Below are 10,300 nucleotides of genomic sequence, written 5' to 3'. Positions count from 1 at the left end.
GCCTGAAGTTATGGTTGATTGCTCTTCGGCTGGATATCAACACACCCATTAACGTAAACTACGCCAGAGCGCGTACACACCTCACGCAGTGGATGCTGTGCGCGCGCTCAAAGCAGTTGGACATAGTGGTGTATTAGAGGTAAAAAATGATATAAATACTGTTCGGTTTCTCGCACAAACCGATCGTTTCGTGTCTTAGGACATCAATGTGTCGCCACGAGCCGCAGGGTTTAATTTGGATTTGTCTGTGCATGTTTTTTTTACTCTCATAGATTTTGTTACCATTGCCATGCATTATACGACTGATAGACTGCAACGGCTGGAGTTAAAAATCATCATATGTGTTCTACTGAAGAAACAAAGTCACCTACATCTTGGATGCCCTGGGGGTAAACAGATAAACATCAAATTTTAATTTTTGGGTGAACTATCCCTTTAATGTGATTTTAGTGATCCAATGTTAGTTCTAGTTTTACATCTGTATTTAGCTCTCTCCACTCGTAATCGATTCGCGATTCGGTTCGAAAGTAAACGGATTTATCTGAGGAAAACCATGCAAGGAGCATAGCAACAGCATAGCAAACATTTGAAAAAATCCAAGTTATGCAAAAACTACAGTTATAATCACTGAAGCTGAGAAATGAATTTCTTATGTACATCGTATCTGCACTTCGTAGTTTATCATGACTACTGCACAGAATTTGGTGAACTTGAGCACTCAACAAAACTTTTTTAGCGCCGATTAATCTAAACGCATCTGATTGGCCAGTGCATTCATAAGCTCAACAGAAACACGTGTGATTGGTTAGAAGTTTAATGCAGTGTGTAAAGAGCTACAGTAAATGTAATTCTGCGATTTGACATTTCTCACATTTAATTTTAACTGCAACAGCCATGATATATTTAGTGTAATTATGCAGTGGCAATTTTTGCCACTTGAATTTGAATTTGTGTGGCATTTTGTTAATTTTGGTGGCATTTTTGCCACAAGCCCTCATGAATTTCTGATCCTGTGATTGTAACACCAGTACTTTATTATTCCATAAACTGAATAGTTGTGTAGCTATGTCCAAACCAGAGCATCTACAGCCTGGTCACCATAAAGACGGCACACTGCCACATTAGGAAACTCATGTCCAATCAGATATGCTGTCCTCAACACCGAGCCAAGCTGAGCGTATAAATTAGAGTAATAAATCACCCTGATAAGCGAGAACAATCTTGGCATTAGAACACGGGGGGCTAAATTGCTTTACATTATTTTAGCACATAATGCAAGCCAGTCAGGTTTGTAAAAGCAGCAGCTATGCCAAGGACAAGTCAGAGGTAGAGAAGCACCTAGTGTCGTATCGTCATGCTCATCTTCTGTAATTATTGCTGATTAGGTCTTTTTAAATGTTTGTCGGCGGCTTTTAATTTCTCTGATCTGGGCTCTGCTCCAGTGCTTGCTTATAAGCATCGATCAACACGTTTTGAAAGGGACATTTGTCTAATGAAGATGCCTGTGGCTTGTGACCCTGTCTGTGATGGGCGAGACACGAGAGTGCACTATGTAATGAAAGTCTTTTTATCACACAGGGACTGATGCCACACAACCCAGCTGACTCACACCGGAGGACGGAGAATCCCAGGCCGAGGGGCAGTGACTGTATTTCCCATGGAAAACGCCAGAAGCATCTCAAAGCCCTCTTTCTCTCTCACACCCCTGCTGGAAAAAAAGCCTAGTTTGGACCAACCTAAAGTCACCATGAGATGGCATTGACAGCTCAATTTACTTATATAGCCTGATGTATTTCTGATTGAAAGTGTGAGAAGAGAGGAAAGTGTGAGTCATGTGGTTGGAGGGGCGGGGTCAAAAAGCAAGAGGGATTTGTGATGTCAGCTGAATAGGAAAGTCGTTTCAGAGGCGGAGCAAGTTGTTTAATTTTGTTGAAAGATTATGAAAACGGAGCATTTTTTTTATTTTTTATAAAAAAAATAGGAATATTGTGCATTAAGTAATTTTAAACAAACAGGAACGTGTATTAAGAAAGTAAATAGGGTCAGTTTTAAGTTTATGTTTGGTTAAAGACACCAAGGCATCGAAATTTGAGTTTTGTTGCTCTTAGTCCATGTATATTTTGTCTACCTGTAAAAGTTTAACTTTCTTTTGGCAAATATATGCATTTAAAATGTACTGCCTTTTTTCCTCCAGGAAATCGTCCCAAAAATATTGATCTCGTTTGCTGGGATATGCAGTGGTTCTCAATTCTGATCCTTAGCAACTACATAAAAAAACACTCAAAACACCTTAGCAACTGCAAAGCAACATTCTAAAAAGCTTCTCAGAACTTAACACCTTAGCAACCGCATAGCAATGTTCTGAAACAATCAGAATTATCATCTTAATTTAAATAAATAATTATATTTAAAAGTGCTAAACTGAATTATAAATGTCCTTTGTGATATTTAATATAAAAAAAAAATAGATATATAATTTGGTTATATGTGCATTTTATCTGATAGAATACACATCTAATATAAGTTTATTTTCATAAACTGAGTCAGAAATGTCTGTTGCTGTAAAAACAAACTTTTAAATATTTCAGTTTATATTAATGAAATAAATAACAACTAAATATTTACTGTATATCAATGCACTTGGAAGTTTTTAAAGTTAAATTATTAAAAGTTTGGTCAATAAAATGTCCTCTAGACTGAAAACAGACCCAATCCTAAATGATAAACTCCAAGTGCCTCTGTAATCAGCAATAGCAAGTTACAAATGATGCTTCGTCTGTGTGTTTGATTGCACTAATGCTCATATTTATTTCCTTCTCCAAACATTTGGTAGGAAGTGACTGGAATTTATTCATTTTTAAAGTGTTTTCTTGGCTTTCTACCACTAAGTGTAGTTTTGCGGGGCTGTGACATAAACTAAAGACTATTAAAAAAAGAGACCTAGTTCCTGTTTCAGTAAATACATCAGCACAGGAAAGAAAACGGAGCTCATCAAACCATTTCATGGGACTTTAACTGGTTTAGATGGACACTGCTGGTGTCTCAGAGGCACAAGCGGGTTAAACTGGTTGTTTCTGAAGGTAGACCAGTGTAATAGCATAAAAGGTCCCAAAACATGCATTATACTTGTTATTTAGGCTGACTGAACTAGTTAGCTGGTCAAAGCTGTTTTGGGTAATTTCAGCAGGGTCTCTCTCTCTACACTCTAACCCAATTGCTGGGTTTGTCCCTATTTTACCCAGCACTGGGTTGTATTTAACCCAGCATTTTTTAGAGTGTAGCTGTGCTGTGTAAACCTTTTGGAACAAGCTGCCCTTCTTAACTAACCTGTGACCTGATATCTGCGTGGTTCTCCTTTAAAGGGAACACAACCGAGGAATAAGCTGCTTTAAGGTTGGAAATGATGACTTTATAACAGGGCCTTGGGCTCTCAGATTTATGCAAACTATCCCCAGCGCTCACATGGATCTGAAAGACTCAGACTACCCAGCTAACAAAAATATGTTCTAAGAACGTTACTTCTGTTACATACATCCCTTTTTCTTGGTTATATGTGAACATTCCATTTTAGAATTTTGCAAACATTATAGAAACGTTACTTTTAAATGTTCTCTAAATCTTTCAAGATGACTTTTAAGAACATTCGTAAAAACCAGATAACTGAATGAACGTTTTTTAACATTACTGGACACATTCCTGTACCAGAACATTCCTTGCTTGCTGGGTCGACAGTTGAGATGCCTAAAAAGAGGAAGAGTTTTCTTAATATTTTCATTTTTACTATTATTATTCAGACCAAAGATTGAAATGATTTTTGTTCAGGGAGGCTGAAGGATTTGGAATTATGTTAAGCTAAAGCTAATGAACATTAGGCTAACATTGCCTCAAAGGCAGCTCATAAAACCACTTCATAGAGGTATACAGCTAATATCTACTAGAAACAGAGTTTATACTTCTGGATTCAAGTCGATGGATCCTAACACAGTATTGCAGCTGTGGACTGGAATTATTTAATCAGTATTTAAAGCCAGTATAAGCCATCTTTATAGACTGTTGCAATCATGTAGTGGCATTTTCACTCTGTGGCCCATAGAGGGCGCTTCAGACCACAGAACGACAGAAAGGCGACGCCAATGACACGTGAATGTCTTATAAATGTGTACAGCTCACATGAAATAAAACATTGTGTAAATTATATTCTCTGTGACTTCTGATTTTATAAGCAAAATAAATAAATAAAATGACTTTATAATTTCTAAACAATTGTGATTTTTGAAATAGGAATGGTAATGATTTCTGATTGAGGCATGAAGTGATGATGCTGAAAATTCAGCTTTGAATCACAGGAATAAATTACATTTTACAATATATCCAAATAGAAAACAGTTGTTTTTTTATTGTAATAATATTTCACAATGTTAAAACTTTTGCTGTATTTTTAACAAAATAAATGCAGCCTTGATGAGCAGAAGAGACTTTTTAAAAAAATATTAAAAATCTAACAAATCTGAAACTTTTGAACAGTATTGTGTATTATTATACTATTGACCCTTTAATTTTTTTTTTTATAGCTGTATGGTTTGGGCCCTTTTTCCTAATGGCTTTCTCACATTCAGTATTTGCAAATGACAGTATTCCTCCAGTCTGACTAATATTTGCACTATAATTTAGAGCTCTGCATGGGAAGGTATTGACAGCATCTGTGTCCCTGTTTATTTAAATCTTGTCTGAGAGTTTCTCACCTCTCTCTGAGGGGCCTCTTCACATCCCAGCATGCATCTGTTCAGGGGGCGAATGCCTCGTGTCTTTATAATGTATAACATTATTAAGAGATATATGCATAGTAATACAAAATTGCTTTTTATGTCATTCAGCATCTGAAAACTTATCAGAGAACATGTTAGGTCATATTTCATGCCAACATTTTTTTTTTATATATTTTATTTAGCATTTTCACATTTTGACACGAAAATTTAACAGATTCCCCACAAATGCTCATAACTGTAATGCAGAAAAAATCTCATTGGCCCTTTCTGTAATGCAATATATTTAATATTTATTTGTAGAAAAAAATAATTTGTGAAGCATTTACACATCATGGTAGTATTTTTCTGCTGCTTTTAATTTATGCTTTTTCACAAAAAAAAAACAAAAAAAACATTGTATCACACTAATGACCTAATACCCATAAAAAGTAACATTTTAATTTAATGGTAAAAAAATGTGTCTAATTGTCCTGAAAAAAATAAAAATAAATAAATAATACAGTTTACAGTTCATTAACTTTTGATTCGGGGGTAAAATGTGACTTGGACATGTTTTAATGTAATTAATTTTTTCATTATCACATACATTTTCCTAAGCACTCATGCGAAACTGCATTAGAGCAGCATGTAAAGTGCTTAAGATGTTCATATTAACCGGCCTCATGGTCGTGTCATGACGCAGGAACCTCTGATTCCCCTATAGTCAAACTCAATCTGCTGGACTCCAGGTGGAGCGGACAAATATTGAGCGTGGGTGACTCATTCAGTGACCCGTCTCTTCTCCCGTCTGGCCCCAGAAAGACAAATGGTGTGCAGGTTAAGCGGGTGTGTTCCTCGTGACTAGCTGCTAAGTGACTGTGGGTTAGCCGAACGCACAAGGTCAGTCAAACACAGTCATTATTTTTGGCCATGGCCGCCGACTAAACTAGATGAGTCTTGGACGCATTGCTTAGTCAAACATAAAGACAAGCAAGTATGCCTTAATATATGAAAAATTGCTGCAGTAATTCAAAATCACTTGTGTTTTTGTTTCTTTTAACTTCCTAAAACATCTACACAGCTGATGAGAAGCAGCCTATAAAAAAGGTTTAGAGCAAATGGACCAAATTTCCTTCCTAGAAAAGAAAAACAACAAAAACAAGACAAAAATACTGAGGAAGATATTTAGTTTTTGCAGTATGTACAATATGAATTTAAAGGGGTCATATGATGCGATTTCAGTTTTTCCTTTCTCTTTTCTGTCACACGCTTGAGGTATTCGGCCAATCACAACGCACTGGATAGCTGGCCAATCACAGCACACCTCGCTTTTTCAGACCGATGAGCTTTGTAAAAATCGACGCGTTTCAGAAAGGCGGGGCATAGAGGAGAAACAATAATGTACAGTATATGGAAAATAATCTGTTTTTTTAACCTTAAACCGCATAAACACATTTCATTACACCAAATACACAAAATAATGTTCTTTTTAGCAGCATCATATGACCCCTTTAAAGGGATACTTCACTACAAAAATTTTTAAATTCTGTTGGTAACCAAACAGTTTCTGGTCCCCATTGACTTCCATAGTATTTTTCCCCTACTAAGGAAGTCAATGGGTACCGTCAGCTGTTTGGTTACCAACATTCTTCAAAATATCTTCTTTTGTGTTCAACAGATGAAAGAAACTCATACATGTTTGGAACAACTTGAGGGTGAGTAAATGATGACAGAATTTTCATTTTAAACACTATAAGACTGATTTAAGACCTTTTAAGGTCTTCATTTGTGAAAGGGAGAATTAAGAGTTCTTAAGACCTTTTTTCTGAGAAACTGATAAAAATGAAGCGAGTTTATGATAAAATGAGAACAGATATCAGTGGGCTCAGAAACATTTTCATACCCCATTGACAGATATTTGTTCTTGTTTTAAGCATAAACTCACTTAATTTCTCAGAAAACAGGACTTCATATCTTCATTTTGCATCTCAAGTAAATTAATTTTGATTTAAAGTCTTATTATATTTCTACCCAAGAGACTGAAACATCTAAGACGTAAACAAGAACTTTTAAAAAGCATTTAAAGACCAGGCAATTATTGCACTGATCCATAACTGTGATAATTTATTTTAACAATACTGTACAGGCTTTTTGAGGATGTTTGAATGTGGTTCCTCTCGGGTAAAAACAGCACGGCTGTCCTGTGGTGCATTAGACAGTGAATCTGACCAAAAACAACACACGTAAAAATAAATGTCCATTCATACAGCAAATGTTCAACACCATTTCTCCTAAACGAGGAACCTGCTATCCAAGAATAATACCAACCTGTGAGCGTTTATGACTTATTGAAGCCTTCAACATAAGTCAAGAATAAGTTTAGAAAGTCATAACTTTTCCAGGTACAACATATATAAAATGCAGTCTGGTGAAATAGTAAAATGAGACTTTTGCCTGCTTTCAGATATTTCTCCTGAAAAACAAAAAGACCCTATAACAGGGAACATCCTCAGAACGTTCTGGTAAGGTTTTCTCAGTTATGAACAAACGTTCCTATACACTGTAAAAAATGACCGTGAATTTAACAGTAAAAGACTGTAAAAATGCTACAGTAAAAACCTGTTAAATGGTTAATGGTAAATTCCCCTACTATATACGGTGAAAAACTTTATTGGACATTACATGTATTGGACATTAATTTTATGGAAGTGAAAAATACCGTATAATTTACAGTGAATAACCGTAAATTGATATTCCCAGAATTCCCTGCGTTACATTTCAAATTTGATGTTTTTTTGTTGAAATAACTATGTTTCTTAGTTTTTTCTTATCAGTTTTGTATATTAGGGTTGTGTGTTACACCTAATGTTGTTAAATTAATGTTTATTGCATTATTTCAGTTTCATGTGTGTTACCATGATGGTGTTTAGCGTTTTTGTGAATGACACTGTGCACCTTCTATATATGTTATTATTTAAAAGCTGCTTGTGATGGGCTTTAGTTCATCGTGTGACTTTCTCATCACCACCTGCATTTGGTGGTTATCAGTGTATTACAAAGGTACAAAACAGATGTCAGTACTTCAATAGGTTGGTATATTAACATGATATCAGTTAATGAAATTACGGTATTTAACTGTAAATTTAAGTTAAAACCTAAAATGTTGCTACCGTATTTTTTATGGTAAAATTCCGGCAATCACAGCTGCCGTTTTTTTACCGTAAATTTTATGGATTTTTTTTTACAGCGTAGTAACATTAATAGAATGTTCTTTCAATGTTGTCTAGTCTTTTCTAATGTTCTCATAAACATGTATACAACGTTTGTGTTTTCTGAACCATCCTATTTGGACATTCGGCTAACATTTGTCACTATTTGTTTTCGGAATGTTCAGAGAACATTTAAAAGTAACATTCCCATAATGTTTGCAAAATAATAAAATGGAATGTTTAGAGAACATTCAGAAATAACGCTTTAGTGGGAACATTATAATGTTCTTAGAACATTTTTGTTGGATGGGTAGTAATCAGTTTCAGAAGAGATCTCAACACTATCTGTAACTGTGCTCAAAATCACAAAGTGATCTCAAAATGAGCAACGTTATCGTGCGTTGGTGTAGACGCTAATATTGATATAGTTATCGTTCTTGGTGTGAACGGGCCTAATGACTGTATGACTAATGACTCACGATACTTGAATCATAACTGTGAGCAAATCAGAAAAATTGATGGAGGAATAAAGCGGGGAGAAAGAAAAAAAGAGAAAAACTGAGTGATGAAAGGCAGGTGATGAAGAGGTTTGTTAGATGACAGAGATGTGTTAAGAGTCTCAGAGCGGCTACACAGAGACTGAACTCAACACTGAAAGAGATGTGAATGAAAGCTGGAAAATGATGTAATGATGTCTCTGTATCTCTCTTGCTCTGTAATATAATAATAATAATTATTATGATATAATCACACTCTTCTGCTCACCAAGGCTGCATTTATTTGATTAAAAATACAGTAAAAACAGTAATATTGTAAAACAGTATTCCAATTTAAATTCTCCCGCTCTTTAAAGCAGGATGGATTCTGATTGGCTGTCAGTGTTATCGTTCATCGGCTGGAAATCGTATATAAAATAATAAACAGCTTTTAATCGTATCGTGATTCTAACGATATTGTAGTGGAAACTAGCTATTCTCTTAAATTTAGAATTTTTAAAAAACTTCATCTGAGTTGCTGCTTTTAGCCTTTTACAATCTGTATTGAATAAAGTGCTATATAAACAAATATGATTTGACTTGCTAGTTATGGTTGGTATATAATAAAAAAAATATCTTACTGAACCCAAACCTTTGAACCCTAGTTTATATTAATGCTTTTGTCCTAAATCAGTAGTCATGTCAGCGTTTCTCAATGAAAGCATCCTGTAAAACACACGGAGGCGGTTCAGCTGGAAGTATTTGACGGAAGTCTGAAGTGAAGAAACGCTCTGACAGACAGACTGACAGGCCTGATTTCTGAATCACACTCCCTGTGCGGTTCTGAGGGAAACCACCACTGCATTTCTGGGTTTCCTTCACACACACAAGCTTCTGACCGACTCTGCTCACACACTTCCATCTACACACAAACAACTAAGCAGCGCACAGAAACATTGTGAACGTTTTCTCTTACACGTACACCATCCCTGACGTCAGTCCGCCCGTCTGTCACACACTTCACAGACCACGACACATACCTGTATTTGCTCAGGATGAGCACCCGATGACATTCTCACTCACCCTACATATTTCCGGGCCACTTGTGTGAAGAGGAAGAGATAAACATCCTGACAGCACAGACAGCACAACTACTTCCTGTTTGGTCTCGACTCAGCCAGAAGCATTATTGGACCTGCAGCAATTGTATATAGTTTGAAAGCTCTTTAACATTTTAAATACGATAAAAAAAGTTAATATTATTATTATTTATCATATTTAAAATGTATATGTACTTTTAAATATCTATTTAAAAATGTAAATATCATGTATATACACACTATATATAATGTTTGTTTTTATTTCTTATAAAGGGACATACATACAGTAGCAATATTATATATTAATATAATATATAATATATGTATGTATTTTGGTTTTTACTTGTTCCTAATATTATTTTTGCCACCAATATCAAAACATACTGTCTACAAATGTTTATCACCTCTTGAACTGTTGAATCCAGGGAAAAGCAGTGATCTGGAGCGTGTAACAGGCAGACAGCATGTTCTCTGACTGAGTTGTGCCGTGTCAGCATGTTTCACAGATGAATATGTTTATGTTATGCATGTCTGGCAGATGTATATATAAACCCACACAAAATGTCTTTCTGTCTCCAGCTCATGATATTGCGTTCAGTCTAAGACTTTTCCCCTGGTGTTTTGGGCTGACAGTAGCTGAGGAATTTCTCCACTCTGTGTGGAAGAGACTGTGCCAATGCAGACGTGCCAGAGAGACTGGCACACACACACACACACACAGAGCTGAATGAATGACAACAGGCGTTCCCGTCTCTCTGGCCCTTGATTGA

The 10,300-nt window shown here is 35.7% G+C and overlaps 1 protein-coding gene across 2 annotated transcripts in view; it reads left to right on the top strand.

Moving 5' to 3' along the window:
- LOC107696257 (uncharacterized) overlaps positions 1–1,984 on the top strand; it is a 14,814-nt gene extending 12,830 nt beyond the window's left edge. For both annotated transcript variants that reach the window (XM_016496525.1, XM_016496535.1), the window contains exon 3: positions 1,579–1,984. In XM_016496525.1, coding sequence (XP_016352011.1) covers positions 1,579–1,585 — 7 coding nt within the window. In that variant the 3' untranslated portion in view covers positions 1,586–1,984. The remainder of the gene's footprint in view (positions 1–1,578) is intronic.
- The last annotated feature ends 8,316 nt before the right edge of the window (positions 1,985–10,300 follow it).

This window comes from Sinocyclocheilus anshuiensis, unplaced genomic scaffold (assembly GCF_001515605.1).
Source record: "Sinocyclocheilus anshuiensis isolate Anshui unplaced genomic scaffold, SAMN03320099.WGS_v1.1 scaffold217, whole genome shotgun sequence".
NCBI classification, from domain to species: domain Eukaryota; kingdom Metazoa; phylum Chordata; class Actinopteri; order Cypriniformes; family Cyprinidae; genus Sinocyclocheilus; species Sinocyclocheilus anshuiensis.
The sequence above is the reverse complement of the archived record's forward strand: the minus strand, read 5'-3'. Positions and strand labels throughout refer to the sequence as shown.